This window comes from Leptosomus discolor, chromosome 2 (genome assembly GCF_034619465.1).
Source record: "Leptosomus discolor isolate bLepDis1 chromosome 2, bLepDis1.hap2, whole genome shotgun sequence".
Lineage (NCBI taxonomy): Eukaryota > Metazoa > Chordata > Aves > Leptosomiformes > Leptosomidae > Leptosomus > Leptosomus discolor.
In genome coordinates this window covers 42,743,875-42,771,833 of record NC_141392.1, presented here as the reverse complement: position 1 = coordinate 42,771,833, position 27,959 = coordinate 42,743,875, and the positions used below count along the sequence as shown (strand labels likewise).

At 34.8% G+C, this 27,959-nt stretch overlaps 1 protein-coding gene across 1 annotated transcript in view; it reads left to right on the top strand.

Annotated features, from left to right (window-relative positions):
* RYR2 (ryanodine receptor 2) overlaps window positions 1–27,959 on the top strand; it is a 323,964-nt gene that overhangs the window by 185,632 nt on the left and 110,373 nt on the right. The window contains exons 41-57 of the mRNA XM_086460401.1: window positions 1,938–2,211; window positions 5,085–5,199; window positions 5,780–5,912; window positions 7,551–7,654; window positions 9,024–9,159; window positions 9,828–10,014; window positions 10,489–10,594; window positions 11,796–11,916; window positions 13,192–13,361; window positions 14,352–14,572; window positions 15,874–15,964; window positions 19,179–19,319; window positions 20,100–20,263; window positions 22,615–22,693; window positions 23,326–23,415; window positions 24,527–24,664; window positions 26,910–26,987. Coding sequence (XP_086316527.1) covers window positions 1,938–2,211; window positions 5,085–5,199; window positions 5,780–5,912; window positions 7,551–7,654; window positions 9,024–9,159; window positions 9,828–10,014; window positions 10,489–10,594; window positions 11,796–11,916; window positions 13,192–13,361; window positions 14,352–14,572; window positions 15,874–15,964; window positions 19,179–19,319; window positions 20,100–20,263; window positions 22,615–22,693; window positions 23,326–23,415; window positions 24,527–24,664; window positions 26,910–26,987 — 2,348 coding nt within the window. The remainder of the gene's footprint in view (window positions 1–1,937; window positions 2,212–5,084; window positions 5,200–5,779; window positions 5,913–7,550; window positions 7,655–9,023; window positions 9,160–9,827; window positions 10,015–10,488; window positions 10,595–11,795; window positions 11,917–13,191; window positions 13,362–14,351; window positions 14,573–15,873; window positions 15,965–19,178; window positions 19,320–20,099; window positions 20,264–22,614; window positions 22,694–23,325; window positions 23,416–24,526; window positions 24,665–26,909; window positions 26,988–27,959) is intronic.

The following is a 27,959-nucleotide window of genomic DNA, read 5'->3' as shown; positions in this document are numbered from 1 at the left end:
CAGTGATAATTAGAGGCTAGTTCTATGAAGAATGTGGTGATGAATCCTACAGTTTCCTAATTTTTTGTCTGGTAGTAAGCTTAAAGCTCTACAAAATGTAATTTTCTCTCTCTCATGTTAGTAGAAAGACAGTATTATATTAAACTAATTAAAACAGTATTGTGGTGGCTAGGCTGCTTGTTATTTTGCACGCAAGATAACAGCCAGACCCACGGGTGGGATGCAGTATTGCATTTATCAAAAAAGGACCCAGATGACAGCCTGCACATGTGATTCTTCACAAAAAAACAAAGGAAACTTACTATTGTGTCCCTTCTTGTTATTATTTATTTCAGTCCATCTGAAATATCAGCCCAAACACATTCCATCCTTTTACTTTTTTAAAAGTGTTTTTAGTCTAAAAAAATACTAGACTGTGTGACAATGGAAATGTCTATAGTACAGAGTTTGGACAGAAACAATAAAATACAGTACTATTACTCTTTTTTTCCCTTACCCTGTACTAGCACATCTTAGTACAAATTCTCTTCTTTGTTAAACATTCTCTTTTCTGTAAACTCTTGTCTCTTCAATATCTTTCTTTAAGTACTTTTTTATTTTTTGTTTGAGTTTATCCTGAAATTGCACCTGTTTTACTCTAAAATCATGTTACTGTCTCAACACATAGATTAACATAAGGAAAAACTTTTTTCACTGTGGGGATGACAGAGCACTGGAACAGGCTGCCCAGAGAGGTTGTGGAGTCTCCTTCTCTGGAGACATTCAAACCTGCCTGGATGCGTTCCTGTGTGATCTAGTCTAGGTGCTCCTGCTCTGGCAGGGGGGTTGGACTAGATGATCTTTTGAGGTCCCTTCCAACCCCTAACATTCTGTGATTCTGTGATTTCTAATTTGAAAATATTTTTGGTGTTTGGTCTGCATCAGCCACCTTCTTCCACATCAGGATATTTATTAGGCAGTTTATTGAACTTCAGGAGGGATTATCAAATTTCCCTTGTCAAAGTTTCGCTGTTATCTGCTTGGCATGGAAATAAATTGATTAGTCAGGTAAGTATTAAAGGTGAAATTCTCTGGTGTATAACTATTAGTACATCTCGAGAGGATCCTGAATTGATCTGACAGTCTTGCAAGCCTGAATGGAAGTTCCCTTAGAAGGAAAAAAGAACATTATTCAATTGTCTTTATCAAATACTTCATCTTGACTGTTAGTTCACGAGTACTTTTTCAAAACAGTAGTTTCAAATCTTAACTGACAGTATATAGCTTGTCTATTTTAACATATGACTTTCTCAAATATAAATATTTATATATATCCCAGCTAATAAAGATTGTCAATGAGAAGTACAGATGTGGGTTTCTTGCTTCATTAGAGACTGAATTCAAAACATGCAAATGATGATTTTCCGTTTATTTGATTGGTGTCTCTCATTTGTATTTCTTTTGAAGGGCCTTTGGCTTTGGCAAACGACTAAGTTAAATTATTCTGGTTTGTACATTATAAAATCTTGAATGGATACAGAGCTTAGACATGTAAATAAATAATACAGCATTTGCATGTTCTACCAGTATATTTTTCCAGTCTTACTTCATAATATGTAGGAAAAGCCCTCAAACCTGAATTCCTGGAAAAATCTTGAAAGCAATATGCAGAAATAAATCTGGGGACTTTGTGAGCATCTTGTATGTGTTCATAATTTTTTATGTTATCAAATTTATTTTCTGTATTTTAAATATAGGCTTTTGGTTTTGAGATGTTTCTGCTTCTCTTGTGTCATTTCGTCTTCCTTTTATAGTCTACTAAAGAAATAATAAGGAAAAAGGTGCTTCTTAAGAATTTAATTAATTCCAGTTCATGTTGCATGATGGGTCTGAGGGACTACCTAGTAGAGAGATGAGCAATTAATGGTAATTTTATGATTTATGCGTTTTCTTCACAGCTACTCTTCAGCAGTTGATTTCAGACACAATGGTACGCTGGGCCCAGGAATCAGTGATAGAAGACCCGGAGTTAGTGAGGGCTATGTTTGTATTGCTGCATCGCCAATATGATGGTATTGGTGGCCTGGTTCGAGCCCTACCAAAGACCTACACCATAAATAGTGTGTCTGTGGAAGACACAATCAATCTTCTGGCATCCCTTGGCCAAATCCGTTCCTTGCTTAGTGTCAGAATGGGAAAGGAGGAAGAGAAACTTATGATTCGTGGATTAGGGTAAATAACTGGAGTGTAACATCTCTTTATTTACAGATATTTGTTGTTGTTTGCCATATGGTTATGGCCAAGGTTATACATGAAGTCTGAATGTGAATAGTCTATGTGGATGTAAATGCAGATGATGGTATCAGTTGTGTAGTATCTTCAGTTGTAAGGTACAGCCTTTGCAGCATTATATGTGTCATTTTTGGAGAGAAGTAAATGACAACTGTAAGACTTCTTGAGAGAAAAGTTGAAAACATGTATATAATGTTTTATGATATTACAAAATATATCGTTAGCATATTTTAAATAGTATGTCTGTGAAGAGTCCTGTCAAGAATACTGTCCATTTTATATGAATGCAGTGACTGGTAGCTGTTGACACATATCATTCCCCCCAGCAGCCAGCTAATGGAGTTATGTCTACGTATGTCTGTACATACGCCATCTTCATATTGCACTGAATGTAGTCCGTACTATTTGAACTATGAAGTAGTTCACCCAGTCTTATTTTTCATAATTATATGATTAATAATAGTGAAATATAGCCTAATAAAGAGTTCAATTGGAGAAAACAGTAAAGAAAACATGATCCTCTCTTCTGGTAAATAATTTGGGTTTTTTTCTCTCACTTTTTTCAAAGAAATGTTGCCATCTGAGAGATGTCTGGTGAGATTAAACATCAGCTGTGATCTGTTTGAAATCCCCAATCAGCAAGAGCAATGACAACTAAAAATAGCATTATATAAGGAATGCCAGGAATGCAAGGAGAAGAGGAGCTTTTGTTGTGCAAAATACCTTTTTTTTTTTTTTTTTTGTAGCTTAAATATCCAAATGATATCTATACATAATTTTGTAGTGACTTATGAGCAATGCCTACTTCTTAGCTTGCCAGGAGGTACCATCAATGTCCCCTGGTGGCTGCAATGTTCAATGTACTCATTCTAAGGCTTTGGCAAAGGGGAAAATCCATCACCTATCAAGAGACACAAAACACTGGTATTTCTAAATCCACCTTTGTACTTCAAATTTGAGTTGTTACATTTCACTTAAGCTAACGAATTCTAAAATGAGTGAATTACTAAATTGTGGCAGTGTTGTGTCTGGGAAAAGATCAATCTGAGAGCTTTTCATTTTATGTTATTTGTCTTTTGTTCTTTTACATTTTTTTTCTCACCATTTTCTGCTATGAATTAAAAGCTAAGTTTTTGTGAATCTGATTTAATTTTAATAACTTTTGGTGATATGTGAAAGTCAAGTGTAAGGAAGAAAGAGTACTTTCTGTTAAGCTAGTGTTCTCACTGCCTGTTCCTATCACCCTCTTGGTAGCCTGTATCATAGTCTTGTTTGTCCTGTAGGTTATCCAGCTGTGCCATTTGTTCCTTTTATAGCCTAACCTGGGCTCCAGCACCTATTTAGAAATGCCAAGATTTTTGCTGTGTGTGGAATGTATTCTTTTCTTCCAGAGAAATGGAAATGTTGCTCATTCCTCCTTAAAAACTCAGTTTCCTCAGAAATGCTGTTAAGATTTTTGTCTTAAGCGTGATGTTGCATAATGCAGCCCACAGATAAACAGAACACTGAAAGCGGATATACTTTCCAAAGTAGTGTAACATTACTGGTCAGCCCCTGAGGTGATGTTTTGACTTTCTGTACTGTATTTCTTTAAAAGAAAGCTGCAGTAGACAAATAAGAGTTAAGAATAACTTGGCAGATTGATACCATCTAGGTCTTTTTCCACAATGTGAAGCATTAGTGCAGAAAGATTTGGTATGGATAGCTTTTGGAGGCAGGGCTTATCCTTTATCATCTCTGATACAAAGTCTGATTGTAGACTTTGAGGGAAAAAGATGAGCTAATCTTTCTGGGAATTACTGGGAGTCAAAAACTCTGATAGTGCCACCTACATCAGACATGCTGTATGTGTTCTGTTGTGTGACTGATAATTGTGGATTTGTAGATTTTAGAGTGATGGAACAGTCCTCTTCACGTTTTGTCTTTTATAAGGCAGAAGTTTTCCTTACCTGATGGCAGGATTTTTAGGTCAGAAAAAAAAAAGAGACTGCTGTAAAATGTACAATCAAATTTGAACAGTTGTGAACAGTATTTTCTGTAGTGACTTGCTAGTCCTTTTCTCCTATGATGTGATTGCTTTCACATTTTTTATGGGTTTTGTGTGATTTCAAGTTTTTATATTTTATTTTTAGAAATGTAATTACTTTTTAAACCAGACATTTTTATTGAACACAACAAGTCCAATTGACATTGTATTGACATTATAATCTTCAGGACTGATTTTAAAGTATGTAAATCTGTTCTGCTGAAATATGTAGGAGAGTAGAGTTCTTCTGACCAGTAAGTCATGAACTAAGGTTAATATTTATGCAGCTTCTGTTTCTGATGCTTAGAGGATAGCTGCATATACATTCTCTTTCCCCTACAATGTTTTTTGCTTGGTTTTGATGTCAAATGCCCAATGTCTCAAGGTTGAAATACTCTGAAAGGAACGCTTTATCAAAAATATTGGGTTGGTTGAATTTAAAATTTAAGCTAATATAACAGTTTTGATTATGCTGTTGTCAGAAAATAATCTTAGATCTGGAATGGAATTTCTAATGGAAATAGAAAAGCATCCTAATCTGACATAATCAACTGGTGATTTGGGCAATAACTATAATATGAGAAAAGAAATGTCAGGTTCTTCCACAATGTGCATAGAAAATCAAACTATCAGGCGAGACTGAGACTCAACCTGAAAAAGTCCCTGAGGTAATTTTTCACCTCAGGTGGTGAAGAATTGCGCAGTAAATCAGTTTTGCAAATAACATAATAGGTAAACTATTCGTCCATAACTTTTTAATCCAATTTTTTATTTTGTTTTCCTGTAGAGACATCATGAATAATAAAGTATTTTACCAACATCCAAATCTCATGAGAGCTTTAGGCATGCATGAAACTGTCATGGAAGTGATGGTAAATGTGCTTGGTGGAGGAGAATCCAAGGTAAAGCAATTCACTGTTAGAAGACAGAGAGTTTAGAATATAGCTGTTCAAAGCTTTATCCTGTAAGGCGCTGAGCAGTCCCTGGAGGTACTGAGACCATAACCTCTTACTAACTTCCACTAGCACAATAGTTGAGTAAGTTTTTAGAAGAATTTATCCTTCCATTCTGCAGGAAGGTATAATTAGCATTGTAATTTCAGATACTTTAAAGATAAAACTGCAAGTAGTAGTATGTTTACTGGGTTTTAAAGAGGAGATCTGGTTAGAAACTGATGAAAAATCAATGCAGTATTACTCTGAATCTGAGCATTCGCATTCTTTTGTGTTTGAATCTAGAATTTATGAGTGATTCCAGCTCTTGTTTTTCATGCTTATACCTTGATCTTTGGGGCTTAAGGAGTTACTTGCTGAGAAAACCCTGTTGATTCCATGGCAAAACCTAAACAGTTAACTTTACTAAGGTGCAATGAATACAATGCATAAATATTAGGGTATTAAAAGCTGTTGCATAAATGATCTTTTGCAAGTTTTATGCCTGTCTTAGAGTTTGAGCTTCAGTCTGTTTGTGTTTGCTTCTTAGGAAATCACTTTCCCAAAGATGGTGGCAAACTGCTGTCGTTTTCTGTGTTATTTTTGCCGCATCAGCAGGCAGAATCAAAAAGCTATGTTTGATCATCTTAGCTATTTATTGGAAAACAGCAGTGTTGGCCTTGGTAAGTAGTAACTGTGTGGCTTTTGAGATTCTAAACCAAAACCAAAATCTTAAAACTTTCTGCTAATTTATGTGTGCATATACATATATAAAACCACCTGTCTTTTTCTGTATCCCTCTGTTTGTGTTGAAGTGTCTCCTTACCCAGTGCAAAAATACATTAATTAACTGTATTGCTAACTCCAAACCAACACCTGACAGTAGCATTAAGTTGAGGTAACTTAGTATAGGATTTTTTGTATGTGCCTGGAGAGGGTTGGTGTTTAATTGCACATTCTGAGGAACAGAATAAAATCCTGACTTTGATGAAGAGAATTATAGAATCATAGGATCATTTTGGTTGGAAAAGACCTTTAAGATCATCTTAAGTCCAACAATTACCCTAACACTACCAAGTCCACCACAAAACCATGTCCCTAAGCACCACATCTATATATCTTTTGAACACCTCCAGGGATGGTGACTCCACCGCCTCCCTGGACAGCCTATTCCAATGTCTAACCACTCTTTCAGTGAAGAAATTTTTTCCTAATGTCCAATCTAAACCTTTCTTGGCACAACTTGAGGCCGTTTCCTCTTGTCCTATCACTGGTCACTTGGGAGAAGAAACTGACACCCACCTCACTACCACTTCCTTTTAGGTAGTTGTAGAGTGCGATAGGGTCTCTTCGCAGGCTCCACTTCTCCAGGCTAAACAATCCCAGTTCCCTCAGGTGTTCCTCATAAGACCTGTTTTCCAGACCCCTCACCAGCTTCATCATAAAAAAAGTGTTGGCAGCATTTTGTTAGGGCTTACTTCCCACTGCTCAGGCTTGCTCCCCTACACTTTCTTCTGTAGGCTGTTCAGTATATATCTATGGCAGTGGGAGAAATACAAAGCCCATTTGCTTGGGTATATGTGTATAGATGCCCAGAAATGAAGCTTCAAATTTTCTTTAAAATGTTAGCCTTTTTTTTTCTAGGCTGAAGTGTTATAGAGGAGATACATTTGTTCTATATTTAATTTAGTACTTGTAATTGAGAATATATAATTATTTAGAATTATCATAGTATTTTTTTAAATTATCACAAATTCCTTATTAATATATAGGTACAGGACAGAAGCATAAACTAAAAATCTTTTTGGAGAGAAAGTGCCCAAATCAAATGCATTTAGAATGTTAATATGAAAAATGTAGCTTTTTCTAATGCTATAATGATTGCCATTTTTTAAAGAAATAGATAAAATATAATCTTATATTTTAAAGCTTAAAAATGTTTTCTATTTCAATATATTTGATTAAAATGTCAGTGCTTTAGATGTAAAATCCCTGCTACCTTTTCCTCAAAAAGTTATGTCAGTTAGGAAAATTAGAAAGAATAGATCTTAAAACAAAGTATGTGGTGAGAGTAGGGAAGTGTAAGAAAAGCTGTTCCTAGCTTGAACATCTACGTTGTATTTTGATTTCATATCACTGTCAAGTTTCTTGTGAGTGCAGGATGATTTATTGTAAACTGAGTGATATAAATGATATGCTTATAGTCATGTGCTAACTAATGAAAAAATGTTGTATTTTATTAAAAATTTTTCTTAGTATCTTTCTTATGAATTTGTTGGGTTTTATTAAGTTGATGTTGAAAACAAATATTATTTTGACAGCCTCTCCTTCTATGCGAGGATCAACTCCTTTAGATGTTGCAGCAGCCTCTGTGATGGATAACAATGAACTTGCACTTGCTTTAAGGGAGCCTGATCTGGAGAAGGTTGGTAGCTTCTTAGCTTCTTTATCAAGCATTTTTTCCCCTGTAGAGAGGGGAAGATTCCTGTTTCCTGGAGTAAACAAAATCCAAGACTGTAAGAATTATATGGAAGTTTTAGGAACCTTTCAGAGGAAGACTATCAGTATCTTACTGTTTCTTCTTTCTACTGGGGGTCTGGATAGTTGAACTGAGTTTGTGGTTATTACATAGATAGGTGTAACCAAAAGGAACTACCTCCCTCAAGGGCAGCTCTTACTATGGAAATATTGGAGTCCATAACCAACAAAACTTCATTGCTAAAATCATTCTTTGTTGTTCTGTCTTGATGGTGACATAATGCAATAGGGGTTACTAGAATACTTGGGACAACTTGTAACAATATATGACGAATTTTCATTGATCTATCTATCTATATCTGTATTTTTTCCTAACGTTTAAATCTGCTTCAGAAAAGATTGAAAGAATTTGGATTAATTAGACTAAAGAATAAAAAACTCAAGAGAGCACATGACAATTGTGTGGAATATGTAACTTGCTACTGCATGAAGGAGTAGAATAATGGTTACTATGTCAGTAGTTGATAAGAAAAATGACTTAAAAAATGGAAAGACAGATTCAAGATAGACATGAAAAAAATGCTTTCTAATGGAAAGTAAGACAGTGGAATACATTGTCCAATTTGTTCTTGAAGACCTCCAATTCTAGAGATGCTATAGCTGTTAGAAGTAATATAAGTGTAGATGATCCTTTCTTGGAATAGGATGATGAACCATGTGTGTTTAAAAGGAGGTTTTCAGACTTACTCTTCTTATAAATGGTCAGCAAAAAGAACTGTCTGAACTGATTAAGGGCTATGCTTAGAATTCTTATGATTCACAAATGAGAGGACCAACTGAAAAATGCTACTGAGACTGTAAGTCTGAATTACAGGAAGTATTACTGCTCTGTGTTTAAAAAGAAAGGAATAAAAAGGCAAATGAAAAGGAAAAGTTAAAGTGTAGACCTGTGAATTGTATTAGAAGATGCGTTTTCAAATATGGATAGTGTGTAGTTGGGGAATATTACAAAATTGACTAATGCTCAGGGTTGGGAAAAAAAAAAAGGAGGTCTAGAGAGCAAAGCCCTGATTTAGAGAGAGGGAAAATGGAACTGAGATAAGTAAGGTCTTGCAGTTCATGGCAGAAGTAGGAAAAGACTGGGAAAGTGAACTAAGAGAGAGACTGCTCTTCTGATTTGCCCAAAGTATGATATGGTTTTGTTGGGGATAATACAGACACCATATCCAAGACAACGTATGAGGATGCTTCCCTTTGAGACTGCACTTCTGTTCTTTTTCACAATTAATATATTTTCCATCTTACCTTGCTTTTAGGTAGTTCGCTACTTGGCTGGATGTGGATTGCAGAGTTGTCCTTTGTTGATTTCTAAAGGCTACCCAGACATTGGATGGAACCCAGTAGAAGGAGAGAGATATTTGGATTTTCTTCGTTTTGCTGTTTTTTGCAATGGTAGAGTAGAAGCCTGTAAATTGTATAACTTCCTCTGATGTTCAAATTGGTTTGTAATTTAAAATAGCAGTTCAAGGCAACTTGGTAAGTTACTGTAAATTTCAAGGACAATATGCAGAAAGATTAGAATTATGCAAGACACCGTAATTTAGATGCCTCTTTCAAAAGTCATATAGGGTCCTGCGAGCCTACGCCCCGTTTTTTAGCTCCATCTTCAGTCTTTGAAATATCCACATCTCCTTTGGAAGTAGAGCAGAGTCCTAAATCATTTTATGATAAAAGTCATGCTAGACATAGGACCAAACCCCCATCTTTTGATGATTTAGGTAGTCCAGTTTTAGTGTTTAGCTGCTATATTGGTCCCCTTATAACTCTCACTTGACTTTGACTCTTTACTACAAATCAGTAGCTTCAGTGATGCCTTAATATAGTTACTTCTTTGGCTCTACTTAATTTTGAATTAAATCACATGCTTTATTTCATAGCTTTTATTACAATAATAGAGCAGTATGTGTGTTTCTGTAGCTTTGTCATGATATTTAAACTGTTTTGCAGTTAAAAGTATCTACTGACGCAAACATTCTGCACTTTTGTCTACCTTTTTCTGATTATATTTGAGAAGTCTTTTTGATATAATCTTAAATCTTGATATTTGTTCTATGTGATAGGAGAGAGTGTGGAGGAGAATGCGAATGTTGTAGTCAGACTGCTTATCCGTCGACCTGAATGTTTTGGTCCAGCTCTAAGAGGAGAAGGAGGCAATGGGCTACTTGCTGCCATGGAGGAAGCAATACAAATATCAGAAGATCCAACAAGAGATGGACCATCCCCAAGCAATGGATCTAGTAAAACCCTGTAGGTGCAGTGGAATTACTTACATTGCCATCATTTTTGTTTATTTGTTTTATAATCTTAGTCCTGAAATGACTTCTTTGTTTTAGCATGTGAATTACCAGCTGTATTCTTCCTTGGATTCTATGGAGGGTAGAGATTTGTCTTCTACCAAATAGTGCTTCCTCTACTCTGTTAATTTAAGTTATTCAATCTAAATATTAAATCCTTTTTAGAATTCTGTTTGGTTTTAGTCAGTCAGTTAAGAATCAATCCCCTGATGCAAAATGAGACAGATAAATGTTAACAATGCAGATGTCACTACAGTCTTTTAGGGCCAAATTCTATTCTGGGTTAGTCTGCTAACCACTAGCTATCAGGAAACCAGCATGTGTGAGTTGTCACACCTATGAGCAGATTTTATTTATTTATTGCTGATGTAAAAACTTCCTTGTACTTTTTAATCTTTTAATTGTTTTAACTTTTAACTAATTACAGTGAAATGGAAGAGCAAGAAGATGACACTATTCACATGGGAAATGCAATCATGACCTTTTATGCTGCTTTGATTGATCTCTTAGGACGTTGTGCCCCTGAAATGCATGTAAGTTTTGTGTGTTCATGCATTGGAAAGTAAAGGCATAGTTGTTTTACTAATTGTTCCGTGGTTTGCTGACTTTTTCCACAGTAACAGGTTATCCAGGTATTAAAGCAGTGGTATGGCTACATAGTATCTTAATGTTTAGAAGCTGTTGGTTTTTTAAGATGTTGTTCCATTGCTTTTCTTATTACTGTTTCCTGTGGTCTTCAACTACATTCTGTCATTAACATTGTTTGATTGTCAATTGTGACAATCAAACTCCTCAAATTTCCCTATTTACTGAGGTGGTGTAGAGTGATTTTTTTTTTTTTTTTTTTTTTTAAACGTGGTTTTACTCTCTTAGTATACTTATTTAAACAGGCTGCTTAAATTGCATATAAAAGAGTAAATATTATAGGCCATTCTTGTAAAATGTAGGAATAAGCATTGTCTCATAATCTTTATTCATACTGACAAACCTACTCAAAGGTAAGATGCTGGTATTTCAGGCATTAGATACAAAGAATTAGACACGCATACTATAAAAACTAAGCCCTTACCACTTAGTTCCTTGAAACTATTTGAAAATATTGTTTATGATTCAAAATACCTTCTTCAGAAATTCAACTTAGTTATGCATAGTTTCTCACTTCACCCTGAAATATGCCTCAACTCATATGGATCAGTATAGATCAGTGTCAGATTTGTGCAGAGACCAATAACTTGAGAAAGGAGAGAGAGATCCATATAATAAGGTCAGTGTATGAATATCTATTTTGTTTGAAGAAACAAAATTGTCTTTCTTTTTCCCTGTCTTACTGCCTTTTTTAAAACAAAACTAAAACAACTGGGATACCTGAAAGTGTTGTTATTTGGCCAGGACAGAAAAAATGGCTTTTTTCACCTGAAAATCTGCTTTTACTTCCCCCTTCCCCTCTCCCCATGTGCCACATTCTAATGCTTTGTTCACCTCTTTTACCTAACATTCCATTCTATAAATGGGCTTAGTCTTACTTAATTGAGAAACATTGATATTTCTAGACTTTGCACATTTACATCCAAAATACAGCAAATAAATACAGATTACATGAAATTTACATTATTAATTATAATGCAATTTTGAGAGCAGTGAGTCTTGTGTATCTATGGTCCAGGAAGTTTCCAGAACATGAACATGTATAGAAGAGAAAGAGATGACCTTGTTAATTTTTTGTCTTTTCCTTAGCTAATCCATGCTGGTAAAGGGGAAGCCATTAGAATCAGATCAATTCTACGGTCTTTGATTCCACTGGAAGATTTGGTGGGAGTAATTAGTATTCCTTTCCACATGCCAACCATAGCTAAAGGTAAGATGATTGTTCTACTTTTTCTTTTTTCTGCTGTCCCATTCTTATGTTTTGTAATTAATGACATATTGATACTCATACTTCTCTCAGTATTTTGAAATGTTATGGAAGTTCAACTATTTATTATGTGAATTAGAAGAGAAATTGTGTATTTCAAACACGTTTCAAAATTTTTTCTGCATGCTATACGCAATAATTCTGTGTACACTTAAATTATTGATGTGAAGCCCATTCGTTTAAATTGAAACATGAAAAATCTATTACAACTTTAAAAAGAAATTTTAAAATGCATACTTTCTGTTTTTATAAAACATATTAAAAATTACAGTCTCTTTTCTTGTTAACGTAATCGTTAGCTTTTGCTGTTCTAACCCTATCAATTATTTCTAGCAGATCTTAGTAAGACACCAGAGTTGTTCTTCAGCAACTATGGTGAAGTTATAGGTGTGACATACATATGCAGATGCATTTCTTTGTGTTTTCTGCCTACATAGAATTGATTGCAACAGTGGGAGCTATGTGAGCATCAATATAAAAAGGAAAGGAATTACATCTGCTTTTTTGGGTATCTGGAGAGAGAACATTATAATTGCAACAGAGGTTGTCTGGGGACTTACAACACAAGAATGCCCAATATGTTTCAGTAGAAGAGATACAAGAACAATCATTCTATTACATCATTATTTATTTATAATCCAAATAGTGATAGATCTATAAATGATATCTTGTAGCATAGGGTACAGCTTGTAGATATGGAATTGTTTATTTGGCTTTGAAAACAAAAGTATCAAAATGAATTCCTTTCAGATATTTCAGAAGTTTTCGGATACAGAGTACTTTTTAGCAAAATCTTATTTCACTGTAATACATATGCTCATCAGTGCTGCATTCCTGGGGTGTTTTCTGTAGAACTGTGTATTTTACTTTGTCTATTTCTTCTAAGAAGTAGGCATTTCTGTAGATGAATGAGGATGTTTTAGGTACTTACCGTATTAGAATATCAAGGGATAAGAATCCCTTAATACAGGAAGCATGAACAGAAAAGCATGCATGGACTTTCAGATCTATCTGAGTAGAAATTGCCTTATGCATTCTTTTTCAGTTATACAGACTTTTTCAGTGAACTACTAATATGTTGCCTTTGTGTAACAAAACCATGGGGAAGATGTTTAGATATTAACAGAGAGTCAGAACCTCTGAGAAGTAGTAGCATGACTGCCTAATCTGCTGCTGAAGGATGATCCTTGTCATTGAAGTCTTATTTCTTCCTTTTAGATGGTACTGTGGTGGAACCTGACATGTCTGCGGGGTTTTGCCCAGATCACAAGGCAGCCATGGTTTTGTTCCTTGACAGGGTCTATGGAATTGAGGACCAGGATTTTCTTCTACACCTTCTTGAAGTTGGCTTTCTGCCAGATCTTCGTGCTGCTGCTTCTTTAGATACAGTAAGGGTTTAAGTCTGTTGTTATTTCAGTTCTGTTATCTTTCTGAACACTGCAGCATTTTTCATCCCTCAAAAATAATTTTTTATTTCTTCACGTTGTCTTCTGCATTTCTCAAATGCTGGATGAGCAGCCTGGTGCTGCTGAGCTTTCAGAATACTTGAACAACAGTAAAGAAGCATTCCCCAGAATGATACTCACTTTATGAAGAGCCGCAGTATCAATAAGAGATGCAATGCCTTTCCCCAGCAGACTTTCTGAGCTTGTGCTACAGAGTGAAAATCAGATAAGCTGCCAGTGAAGCATGTAACTGAGAGCCTCATTCCAGAGATATACAGAAAGTGTTCATCTCCATGCATTTATTAGAGACATCTACATTGTTATTTAGGAAGTCACTGATTTTTTTTTTCGTTCCTTCTCAAAATTGCTGCCTTTTTTGCTGTTAGTCTTATTTCCATCTAATTTTTCTTAGCTGGCTTGGTCCAGAAAGATCAGATTTAGTGAACTTATATTAGGGCTAAGACATGGAGTTTCATTTCCCTATTTGATCTTTTATGTCAACATTTTTCTAAAAATAATAATGTTATTTAAGAAAGAGCAGGTGAGGATTTTTTCCTCACTTAGAATTTGGACTTGATCATAACAGAAACATACTGAATTCTGTAAATGCAGACTTGACTGGTATTTTGAAGTGTTCTGTTAAGCAACTATGATATTATTCTATATAGTCTTGAAAATGGTTTTGTTTTTGAATGGCTACCTTTAGTGTTTATGTGTTCGTTCATTCAAAACAAAACAAAAGCTGTCTGTGAGACTTCAGAAGCAGGAAAAGAAGGTAGGCATCCAGCTTCCAGTAGGTATCAAATCCTCAGTTGTGTGTTTTGGAAATTTCCCTCTTTGTAGCTACCTCCAAAGAAAAACAAACAAGAAGTTATTTTCATTGGTAACAACATTGATGAGACAAATCTAATTTCTGTTTTCTTTAATTCATAGGCTGCTTTAAGTGCTACAGATATGGCTTTGGCTCTGAATCGATACCTTTGCACAGCAGTCTTGCCTCTGTTGACCAGATGTGCTCCTCTTTTTGCTGGCACAGAGCACCACGCTTCCCTCATCGATTCCTTATTACACACTGTGTACAGACTCTCAAAGGGATGCTCTCTTACCAAAGCTCAGCGAGATTCTATTGAAGAGTGTTTGCTGTCTATCTGTGGGTAAGAAAATACTCCTGGCTGTACAGGAATGCTACTTGATAAAGTAACCTATGATATTAATAATACAGGAATGCAGAACTATGCTGCCAGCAGTATAATCAAGATTTTTTTTTCTGGCAGATGATTGTAATATTTTTAATGTACTGTATTCATTTTGCAACTTTATTAGTCACTCATAAGCAGTCCTCAGTTATTTCACTATTTCTGAGGGTTTTGAGTTAAATTTAGTGATTAACTAAGAGGACATACTGCAAAAAGACAGAGCTTTGGAAAAGTGGAATTGTGCATACACTGAAGTGCCATTTAATTACTTTTAGCTGTAAAGATTGGTGGTATGGTTGATGATCAGTAGATTATACAGTTCTATGGAGATGTTTGTTTACGTTGTGTTATGTTTGAAATCCTAATCAGTGGGTAGTATTGTTATTCTTCATTATTGACACCTATGGGACAAATTTTGTCTGTGTATCTGCAGTCTCAAAAAGAGTTGGTTATTATCCAATTTTTTTATAAGCCTACAGGCTCAGTTATCAGAAGTTGACTAGCCACTTACGAATTCATTTTCTAATTACAGTTAGCAACATTTAGGCTTTCAAATCACCAGAGTTTTTTTGAATATTTCACCATAATTTTTTTTGCATAATGTGGAAATCTGTTCAGAAATTGCAGACATTTATATTATAGTACTGTAAAAAACTACTGTATACCATTTATTTATAAAATATATCACATTGAATATTTTATGTATGTATTACCTTGATAAAAACCAGTAAAATGCACTATTGTTTGCTATTTATTGGAGAGGTTTACTGTCCATGCCATTCTAATTTACATACTATACCTATTTCTCCTCTCCTTCTGATTGATGCCCACTGCAGTGTGTCTTGTTTAGTACATCTAAAAAGTAATGCTCTTATGTGTATATTACTTTCTAGAATATTTTTAAGAGCCATTGAGATACATTACCAGAAATTAATGTTCTAGACTTTGTTCGTGGGCATGGTGATCATACACAGTATCAAAATTCAGTATTCTTTTTTCCTGGTTTTCTTTGTCTATAGATCAGATATTTTCTCTGCTTATTTAAAGCATTTGATTTGCAGCTTGTTCAGAAGCTTTTCTTTGGTATGCACTTGTTTGCTTTCTTTTGGACACATTTATTTAGTGTCACAAGCAAAATCCTATTACTTTATGAATTTGAAAAATTTCTAATGCATAGAACGGACAGGTTGCTGTATTTATTAATTATTTACATGAAGCTATGCTGGTACACCCTTTTGAAATGGTTTGTCTGCTTTTAGGCAGTTGCGACCTTCCATGATGCAGCATCTGCTGAGAAGATTAGTGTTTGATGTTCCTCTATTAAATGAACATGCAAAGATGCCTCTCAAGGTAAAAGTATATTTTAATATTCAACAGCATTTCTTGTAACAAAATGCAACAGAAAATACTTACATGGAGAATATTCTGTATCTTCTTATTTTATCTCCACTCTGCAATAATCTAAGACCGTAGTTCTTAAAGATAAATTGCTCCTTTGGCAGGAATGCTGTTGAATTTGCATCCATCCATATGTAATTATGAACTCCATGTGTCTAGTGTTTGCTTCTCCTTTAATTATCTCCTTTCTTTTTTTTTTTTTTTTAAGCCCATATGGAAACAGAATAAAAAACCGTTGAGGGCAGGGGGCAGAATCCAGTGGACAAAGGAAGATAGCAATTTATAGTCTGTATGTACCCTTACTTCTGCCCTCTGTGTTCGTTTTCCCTGTTCTTGGAAAACAGACTCTTTTTCTGTGGCTTTTGCTTGGGAATCTAAGCAATACATGTTTTTTAATAATCTTCCATTTTGTTTTCAGCCCCTAAAGGTTTATCCATATCTTTTGATTCTGATTCCTAATGCACAAGAAAAATGTGTTTTTCCTTTCTGAGTGACACATTTCTTAAAGATTCCTCAGATTTCATTGGCAGTTCTAAGAAATTTATCATTTCCCACCTTACCTACTGCTGTTTTTCAGCAATCCTTTTTAATGCTTTCCCACCACAACTTTGAACAAGATATTTTTCTTATTTAATATTGCTTTATTCTTTAAAAGCCACGTATCAGGATTAATTTTATTTTACATCTGACTTCTTTGACAAAATACTCCTCAGAATTATGCAGGTTTCTACTAGGCAGATTATGCTTTCTGTCCTCAGATGAGGAACTTAAATCATTAGTCTCAAAGCCAGGACCTGCTGCATGGTCTTGCCCCTGCCAAGGACCTCATAATTTGATTGTGTCCCCTCAAGAAGTGCTCAGTGAAACGAAAGATGCCAGAGCAGCCATTTTTTGATGCCTGTGTGTGAGAAAAGCATTTGATAATTTAGTATACTGCCCTGAAGGGGACCTTTCCAATGCCTTATGACATTTTATGTGCTGCAAAACCAAATAGTAATTTGGCACTCCCTGTGTGGCTATAGTTCTTCAGGTTTTTTTTTGGGGGGGTGGGGTGTTTGGGCAGGGGCAGGGAAGAACAACCGCAGCTCCCTGATACCTGTTCATCCAGGATAGCAGGTTTTTTGATCCTGAGGGTCATGACTGCAGTGTCTTTTCCATATCGTTGAACGGAACAGGGAGGAAATAATTAGATCTCTTTGGCAAGTCAAGCTTCAGGAGAATATAGGTATGAAGAGAACCATGGTGTTAGCATGGGCAGATGATTTTGTCCATTGACACCTAAACAGATAATAGGAGCTTCTGAGGAAAGTGAACTCTTTATATAAAGACAGAACTTTTCAAACATTCCACTGAGTAAACTGATTTGCAGTGATTTGACAAGGGACTCCTACATACATTTACTAATGTGTTTCTGATTTGAAAGTACTGTGCATATTCCTTATGGGCTTGTGCTAGCAACCAGGTTATAGTAGTCTAAAGAGACAGCTACAAGTTAATCATGCATCTGAAAGTGTAATTTTGAATGGGAAGTGAGGAGGAAATCATGAAGGCTAAATCAGAATAGAGTTCTATCTTCTGTCAATAGCTTTGTTCGTTTCTACAATTAAAAATTACCTCAGTTTAGGCAGTATGTGAACTGAAATCTGTGGTGCTTCTCCTGTATAATTTGGTGTGAACTTTCTCGAATAGAGCTGCCTTGTTTTTATTTCCTCTTAAATCATATTCAGTGCTTCGTCAGGGACTTCTCTAAGAGTAAACCTGCCATTACTCTTGTCTAGATTTAAAAATATATGACATATATATGGTATGTTACCCAAAAGCAAACCTGAATTCTGGCCATTGTGTAATGGAATTTATTTTGACAAAACCTCCAACATTTTCAAATAAGTCTGAAACTCTTAGAGTCCATATTTCTGAGACCCTTATGGTGCTACATGAATCATAAAACTTTATTTTTATATTATATATTTTCTTTAATCCTCTGACAATTTAAATGGTGAATAGTTAATAAGTATCTCTAAATCTGAAGGTGTACAAATGCATTAAATGTTGTTTTGTTGTTTTTTTTTCTGGTCCATGAAAAGTATAACAGAACTGCACAGTATTGAGGTTATATTTTTGGTTATCAAAATCCTCACTTCTATACATCAAGACTTTTTTTTTTTTTAATGCGTGTCTTTATTTCTGCAACTTTATGTTATGAATATCTGCATTTTTCCATCTTGGCATTTGTTCTGACTAGTAAAAAAGGAATCCTGACAGGATTCACTGACTGTGACTTGTAATATTTTGCCAATATTCTTTGCAAAGTGATGTTGAAACAATTCTCTTTTTCTCTGAGGAACTGTTAAAATAAATTCTGAATTTAAATTCCAGCTTAATTTTTTTGAAAAATCATTCTGTGCCTTAGAAAAATCTGCCCCTGAGTTGGACTAGGTTTTCATACTTTGCTAGTGCCAGAAGTCTTTTGTTTGGGCTTGCCTTTACTGACAAATGGACAAGTAACGTTTTGTTTTCTTGTCTGTGACTTAGGGACATAGAGGACACATTAAACACAAATTTTGTGATGTTTTTAGTTTGGCAAATATCCAGTAGCACGTCCTTGCACCATTTGAGTCCCTGATAATCTGAAATCTTGTAAGCACTTAAGGTTGTAGTATCCCTGAAGTATTTAATGAAAAGGGAAGAGAGGATAAAGGTCCTCTGCCAGTTCTAACAGAGGGCAGGAGGGTAGACTGATAGCAGGTTTTACAAGTCACAGAAGAGATGAGTCACACTGGGAGTTATTGCTGAATAGCTCTCAGACATGTAAATAATAATTGGGAACTGGATGAAATCATGGTTCTACTCTACGCGCCAAGCAGTAGTGTTTGGAAAAGCGGCAGACAGATGGAGATGAATTCTTCTCTTCAGCTGAGCTGTCAGAATTCTTCTGGTGTTGAGGAAAATTATTCGCATGCTTTTTGTATATGCCACTAATGTTAAAAGAAAGAACTGCTCATTCTGTGTGTATATCCACTGATGGTTTAAAGAAGAGATATACAACATGGCTTCTTGATAAAAGTTAGAAAGTTTTTCTGGCAGTGTCTGTGTAATGGTTGAGTGCCAGAATGTAAGAACATCAACAGTTATGTTTTATTTGCTTTCAAAATATGTTCTGTTTTAGTTGCTGACAAATCATTATGAAAGATGCTGGAAGTATTATTGTTTGCCAGGTGGATGGGGTAACTTTGGGGCTGCCTCAGAAGAAGAACTTCATTTATCCAGAAAGTTGTTCTGGGGTATTTTTGATGCTTTGTCTCAGAAGGTAATTCATTTTAATATCTATGTACTACTGTAAAATCTTTTCCTTGTAACATTTTTTTCTTTAATCTGTCATTTTTACCCAGCTTTTATCAACACTGTATTATACACTTTAAAGGGAAAAATAGAGGCTTTAGTAAATTTAAATCTTCCTCTTATAGCTTCTGCTTTAACATAGGTATACCATTTTGTCTTCTAGTTAAAATGATTATATAGCTAATAAGTAATGCTGAGGTATATCTGTACAGATCAACTACACTTCAGCAAATTCAAGCATCTGCAGGTGACTGGAAGCTGCACTTTTCTACCTCATGCACTATCCTCCCTTAAACCAAGAGCATAGTCCTTTAATTAGTAGTTGTAGTTTCGTCACCCTTGACTCAATTGTATGTTGAACAAAAGTTTAATAATACACCTTGAAATGTATTTATTGTTCATCCTGTGAGTTTTTTTAACCAACCTGCTTAAAATTTCATGAGTTTCATTTCGAAACTAGGTATTTAAAATATGCATATTCCTGTGCTATGTTCCCTTCCCAGCCATCTGAAAATTGCCTAGTGTTCTCCCGGTGAAGTCAATATTTTTCCCATTTACTTCAGCAAGAGCAAGACTTGATTCTAGCCTTATCTGTAGTGTATAATATGCCATGGACAATCAGTTTCCTTCATTTTCAGAAAAAAAAATCAATTTCACACTGAGTAAGAAAGCTGTTCTGTTGCTACTATATCAGTTTCAGCAGTGATGTTTGTAGCTTCTCACTTTCTATCCCCTGTGCATTCCGCAGAAATATGAACAAGAACTATTCAAATTGGCTTTGCCTTGCTTGAGCGCAGTTGCGGGGGCGTTACCTCCAGACTATATGGAATCGAATTATGTTAATATGATGGAAAAGCAGTCTTCAATGGATTCAGATGGGAACTTTAATCCTCAACCTGTTGATACATCAAAGTAAGGCATTATTTTATTGTCACTAGGGTTTTTTTATCATGAATATGTGAAAGAGGGATGGACTCTCTTGTTGGGTATTATGTGAACTTACAGCTTTTATTCTCTTCTGAGTGCTTATCTTCTAGATAAAAATGAGACCTTAACTTTAATATATTTTTTAAATTTATGTATTTATTTTAAATCTTATAAAGCAATAAATATCCAGTTACGTAACTAAGTCCTAGGTCAACCTAGAACAATTTTAATGCATTTTCAGCCTGAAGATAGAACTGTCCAGTTACCTTTGTATGTCTGCTGCAAACAAATGAGCATCTTTTTAGGAGCAGAAAAAAGTAGACTAGTCAAAATTATCCCTGTCATTATTAACATATGCCAGGACACTAATACCAGTGTGTGTGAATGACAGTGTACCTACAGAAAATGCATTCATATAAGCATTCATATAATCTCTTTTTACTATGAATAATGGGGAATTGGGCAAAAAGATCTTCATTCTCTCTAGACAGTCAGACTCTGACCATGCTCTTTTAACTACATTAACACAAATCTGAATGAGATTTTTATGCCCTGATTTTTGACTACAGCCAGTGCCCAATTCTCCTTTGTATATAGAATAGTCTTACAGTAGTGTGGTTATGCACTATATTTTGGAAAATGCTACTTGTAAGACATTTGCGTCAATTGCCTCTGTGAGCTTTCTGTCTGTTTTAACATGCAAAACACAAAATGCTGTCAGTAGATTGATGCATTTGTTACAGCATGCTTGTACGTGTATGCACATCAAAATATGGTAATAAAAGCCATAATCTAGACTGGAAAATAGAAATCACAGCAGTGACCATTAAAATTCATGTGCCTCTGATGTATGCAAGATATATGAAAATTTAACAAAATTTTGTAAGGATATTTATACTATCATTTAACTAATTGAAGATTACTTTATTTGGTGTCATTTCAGAGGAAAATTGTAGCTAGCCAGCATTTATTTGAAAAACTCAGAAAATGTTACTTAACATTACATAAATCATCAGTCACCTCATTGCCATAGGAGTAAACAGTTCTGTGATGATTCAAGACGAAGAAAGCACTGCTTTTATCAGCGTCACTTCCAACCTGTCCTGTATTCTTTTAACATGCAAATCCTGTATCGCATTGCTTTATAGTCCTAGACCTATTTATATGAAGCTATAGATAATATGACAGTATTTTCTTTGTCAATTTATTGCATTTCTAAAATTATTCGAAGTATTATACCAGTTGTAGAGTTCCTGTCAAAATACATGCTTCTGAACAATAAAAAAACCCCTGATGACCATGCTGGATGAAAATTTTCTGGCCTTTGTGTGTGGTTAGGCTCTTGAAAACAGTTTCTCTGACATAATTTTACTTTACATTTTACATGTCTAGTGAGAGGTGTCCCTGCCATAGCAGGGAGGGTTGGAAATAGATGATCTTTGAGGTTATTCCAACCCAAACCATTCTGTGATTCTATGATTTTGCTTTTTCTCATCCTGTGACTGAAGATTAAAAACCAGACTGTTCTACTTTGCAGTAGATGGCACTGTAACACTTTTGCTGCCAAAATTCTTTGTCTTAGGAGAGAAGATTTTGCTATTTCATAAGTGATCAAGAGAAAATTATTGCCTTTTATTTGTAGGAATGCAGATGAGGAAAAATACTGATATTTGATAAAATATTTTTGGAAGAGGATTTGGCCTCTAGTGCTTGCTTTTCCTTTGCTGCTTAATTTCTGCACTCTTGTACAGCTGTTGAAGGGCTAGTGTATTCATTTGTGGGTTTTTTCTATTTTTAATAAGGATTTAAATGTTCACGGGAGTGTTGGAAAGGAAAGCCTCGAGCGTATAACTTTTAAGTTGTCATATAGTGCTTCAAGCATGTAATAAAATTTATAGGAATATATAAAATAGTGTTTCAAAAAGGACTGTTAGCACACTTAGTTTGTAATGGACATGTACAAGAAGTTACCACCATATTTCTGAAACTATGGGTCATAGTTATATCTTTAATCTTAAGAAAATGAATGTTAGTAATAGAAATATGTGACAAAAATTATGAGTGCTTGTTATCATTGTTGACTTTCTGCATGCACATGTGTGTTGAAGAAGTAAAATTGCTACAACAGGTGTGGTTCTCATTCAGTGCCCATTAAATAACTCAGATTTTTTTCCTTGATTTAACTGGGGCTTGGTGCAAACTATGTGTGAGGAAACAGAGCACAATAAGATGTTTGAATGGATGTATGCACTACTAATTTTATCTGAAAGTTTTCTTAAAAATGAAATTAGTCACATTTTAGCATGTGTGATGGCTGTTTTTCTTTTCACTTTCAGCATTACAATCCCTGAAAAGCTAGAATATTTCATTAACAAATATGCAGAACACTCTCATGACAGATGGTCGATGGAAAAGGTAAAATCTATATTCCTGTTAAAGCAAAATCAGAATTTTTATTTTCATTCATTTAATCTTTAAAATATTTTACTCTGGATGTTATTATTAGTTTTCATAATGCCACAAGTTGGTAAGTAGGTAAGGTATAAACCTATATTTTCTTCAAATGCATTTGGAGGGAAAGTTCTGTATTTCAAAATAGTGTTTCATCATTTCATTATTTTTACTATTGACTTTTGAGTAAACATACTTGCTAATTGTTTAAGAGTTTTATTGACTTGAAATTTCAATTTTTAAGCCAAAAAAACCTCACTAGGATTTTTATTCCTTTGTGCAGTTTGTGTGTTCAGTATTAAAAATAACTTCTCAACTGTAGGACAGTATTCTGCTCTGTATAAATAGTTAAAAGAAAAATGTATTGAAATGTTAGCTCAGTGTAATCATTACTTTTCAAAAAGATGGCAAGCTACATAATTAATTTCATTATGTGTGGATAATAGGAATGTAGGTTGAGAAAATAGTAGAATGGAAATGTTAAGAGAACAGCTGTGCAGAGGCATTGTTCAGTTCCCTTGTATCAATAAGACAGGATTATTCACAATTTTTTTACTTTTCCCCACTTTTTCCTCTCTTACTATTACTGTTTTCAGTTTGCCAATGGATGGACATACGGTGAAACGTATTCTGAATCTGCAAAAGTGCAACCATTAATGAAACAATATAAGCTACTATCTGAAAAGGTAAGGAATTTGTTTATTCTTGATCCAGGGTGATTGAAAGATTGCTTTGTTCACTATGAAAATATTACTTGGTGTTTACATCACTTTAAAAAAATTTATTTAATTATTAAAATATTAGCTAATGTGTGATTCCTCAAAATCTCAAAAAGAGATAGAAGAGTTTTATTGTCCAATAAATAGGCCACTCAACCTGTTTTCTCTCATGGCTGAATTTACATGGCATAGCTTATGGTGAAACTGAAGTGTAATTACAGTATAATTTTACAGTAAGGTCATAAAGGAATGACTACTTGCTTAGTTAAGACTTAGGTTTAGGCTTTGTCTGGTCTCCAGCAGAGGGCCACCAAGATGATTAGAAGGCTGGAGAACTTGATAAGTGAAGCAAGGCTGAAGAAATTGAGTTTGTTCAGTTTAAAGAAGGGAAAGCTGATGGGGATATAATCTCAGGTTCCCGGAACCTAAATGCTAATTATAGAGAAGATGGGTCTTTTCTCATCACAGGCCTGCACAGTGACAGGACAAGAGGCAATGCGTGTCAGTTGCTTCAGAGAAATGCTTTCTGGAAATCCTTCTTATCTTGACTTAAACATTGGAACAGGTTGTCCAGAGAAGTGGTGAAATCACCTGCACTGCAAATACTCAAGGCATGTCATGGCAAGCCCTAGATAACCTAATCTTGATGAGCGTTGCTAGCCCAATTAGTTTAGCTTATCTCACAACAGAAGGTTGAGCCAGATGACATTGAGCTCCATTCCAACTTAGACTTTTTTTATGATTCTATGATTATGGTTTTTTTGCTTCATGTAGCAGACAAAACACTGCATTACTCCTGTTAATTACTGCTCCACCTTTGAGTTCGTATCTGAGCATGCCATTAATACAATTATCCCTGTGATCATCAGCTTCCTGCAGGGCCAGAAATCTTTTGCCCACCTCTAAAATGATCAATAAACTTTGCTGCTTTGCAGTATCCCTGGTCCATAAGGGCTGATTTCATTACATTTCTTTGTATCTCAATATAACCAGGAAAAAACACAGTAGTTGGTGGGGTTTTTTTGCTCTGTACATCTACATAATAAACAAGGAAATTATTGTATGTGCATTTTTCTAGGAGAAAGAAATTTATCGATGGCCAATCAAAGAATCACTAAAAACTATGCTGGCATGGGGATGGCGAATTGAAAGAACACGAGAGGGAGATTCCATGGCACTATATAATCGGACGCGTCGCATATCTCAAACCAGCCAAGTGAGCCATTTTATTAAAAAATTATTTTTAAAAAAAGGCATGCAAAATCTGCTCTCCAATCTTTGATTTTACAAGCAATGAAATAAACCTGTAGTATAAAAATATGTGAAAGCATTTTTAACAAGGTGTTCTACAACTCTGAAGATTTGTTTGGATTTCTAGTCACTGAAGCTGGAACTTTCCTTGTTCCGAAGTGATGTGTTAATAAACATTTAAAAAAAAAAAAAAAAAAAAAGAAAAGAAAAAAGCTGAAACAGGAATGTATTTGTTCACTTAATTTAAAATTAACTACATTATTTAGGGGGGAATTTTTTACATCAGTAGGTGATTATGCATTAATAATGAGTATTAATATGATTTTACTCTGCTATTTTTTGGAATTTGGTGGCTATGGATGTCTTTAAGCTTGTAAAGAAATAAATAAAGGTACATATAAAAATTATTTTTATTTATTTTTTTAAGGAAAATTAATACAAACATCAATGTTAATGCAGCGTAAAGTTTACAGCTATAGAGAGCCAAAATTCTGAAAATGTTAAAGATTTTTTTTTCTCCTTTAGAATAGACGCCTTAAATCAAAATGCTGTAAGGATAAAAAGGAAAATTACACTAGATTCTCTTAATGTTCCATATACTTTGCAATTAAACCGGGGAGGGGAGAAAAATCTCTCTCATTCACACAGACACACCTGGAGCCAAACTGGTGGCGGAAATAAAACGGAGGGGAAAAATCTTTCCATCTTTTCTCCACTCAGCTCTGCACTATTTACACGTGTGAGTGGCGATATACCTGTGAAAAATGAGCAGTTAAACCTGCCTCTCCACTCTCTATAGACACTAGAGAGTGTATATCAAGTGATTTGATTTAGCACTTGGGCTAAATGCCTCATTATAGTTTGCACACTATAATTGCCTTCCAAAATTCTTGACTTCCAGATTTCCTGACTTTTGGGTGTTTATAATACCAGCCCCGAAGACTATACTGACAGACATATTTTGTATATACCTGAAGTATAAAGAGCTCATTAGAATGAATAGCTTTGCAGCTGAGATGCAAATTTTATCAACATATGAAAACAGCTTTTGTAGCTAAGTTACAGACTTCCCTTACTATAATGAAATTACATAACCTTTCTAGAAAAGTTTTTGAAGCTGAACATATTTCTGTATTTCAGAGTACACTATCATAATAAAACACACTCATCCTGTGTTTAAAATGTGTTGTGCTGTCATCGCACACACACAAAATAGCATTTTCCTGTGTTCAGCTGAGAAATTTTAAGTATATTTAATCGTAGCTTCATGTTAATGTAAAAACGCTTGCATTGTTTGCTTTGGAAAACAATACTTTATTAATATTTATTTACTGTTTGCTGCTTGTACCTTCTTTGTGTTATTCTCTATTAAAAATACCTGCCTTTTTGAAGGAGGCCTTTGAACATCTAGGCCTTGTACGCGCTCATATGCATGCATATGAAAGTAATACCAGACACAGGAACAAAATTCTGGACTCTGTTCTTTCTAAAGGAAGATGTACCTGTGGGGGACATGATTTTATCTGTTACAGCATAATCCATAGAGGAAAACCCAGCAGTGCCCGTTTTCTAGCCACATTTCTTGCGTCAGTATCTTGCCGTCTAGGGAGTCTCCATCATTGTTTATCCTTCTTTGAACATTTCTCTCAATGTAATGTGCAAACCTGTGGCAAATTTAGGCAGTAGAAAGAAAGAATGACAAAATGGTGATATTTTCTGAGTGGGGAGGAGGGACAGAAGAAAGAAGGTATGTATCTAGTAGATTCTATTCCTACATGTAGAAATAGGCTTGAAAAGCCAAATTCAAAGTTTGATTTTGGAATTCCCCTTAAACTAGATTGTCTGAAATTTCACCTGCTGAGAAAAAAATCTCTAGAAAAAGCAGAGATTTAATCATAACTTTAAGCATTATCCACAATGAGTTCAAATCTTAAACGGGTTCAAGTAAAATTTGCATCTTAATGAGGGGGATGATGGCTGGTGGCTGTCTGTCATTGGGAATAAAATATGTAGACCTTTGCCTACGCCTCACTTAAGTTTACCACCCTTGATGTATTTTCAGTTGGGTTACATAGGATTGTTTTGCTCTGTAGAGATAAACAACTGACTTCTTCCTTAAGTTCTTTCATTACTTTCAGTATCTTGTTAATATTAACTTCTTCATGTCAAATGCTTGTATAACTCCACTGTTTTGCACGTTTCTCATTCAGATCTCTGTAGATACAGCCCATGGTTACACTCCTCGAGCAATTGACATGAGCAATGTCACCCTCTCCAGAGACTTACATGTAAGTTAGAAACACTTAATATGCCTACCCTTTTTTTTTCAATTTATTTTTTTTTCTTTTCTGCTAGTTTATTTTAAACAAATTCGGTGCCTTGTTTTACTTTCTTTGGTATGCCTTGATTTTGGTTTCTTGGGGTTTTTTTTTGGTCTTTTTCATCATTGCTTTTTGATCCTCTGCTGTTTTAAAAAACATGGTTCATCTTGAAAAGCTTCAAAGTTTATTTTAGTCATGGATTGATTTTTCTAGCTCTCTGCGAACATTTGTCATTTTGAAGACAATTCTGTTTAGAAGAACTTGCAGCATCAGCTTTTTTCTGTTTATCACTTACTTCTCCACCGTCTTCCCAAAACATTTTGTCATTGCTCCTTTTTCTAAACTGAAAAAATAAGAATCAGGAACCATTATTACAACAAATATTATGAGAATAGAGAATGAAGAAGTTGAGGGTAGCTTTTTGACAGATCTATCTGTAAATTGCTGTTATTTGGAAGAATATTTTTTTAGTTGATAGAGAAATGATGCTCCTGTCTTTAGAAAGTTAGGGGGGTTTTTATGGTATTTGATGGAGTATGGTGCTATTTTTTAGTCTATTAAGTTACTGCGAGTATGGTTGCAATATTAGGTGGACATACGCTAGATAGTTTTAAATTAGCCTGAGTGTTTGTACCAGTCTAGTGATGGCAACATGGTGTTGAAAGTTCACTACAAAAAAACTCCTGAAACACAGGGTTAAGTTTGCCCATACTGAGCTCTGTCATAGTGCAGTGAAACAAGCAGCAGTAATAAAGTAATTGGCTAACTGTACAGTATATACTGTACTGTGTCTTTGATCAAATTCTCACACTGGATTTCTCCTCCTTGATTTCTGCCTTGTAGTTTCCAGTTTTATATTTCTAATCATTGTAGATTGCCAACTAGCTTTACAATAATAATTTGCTGCTAATTAACTATCATACTTGAGCTGAAACATTC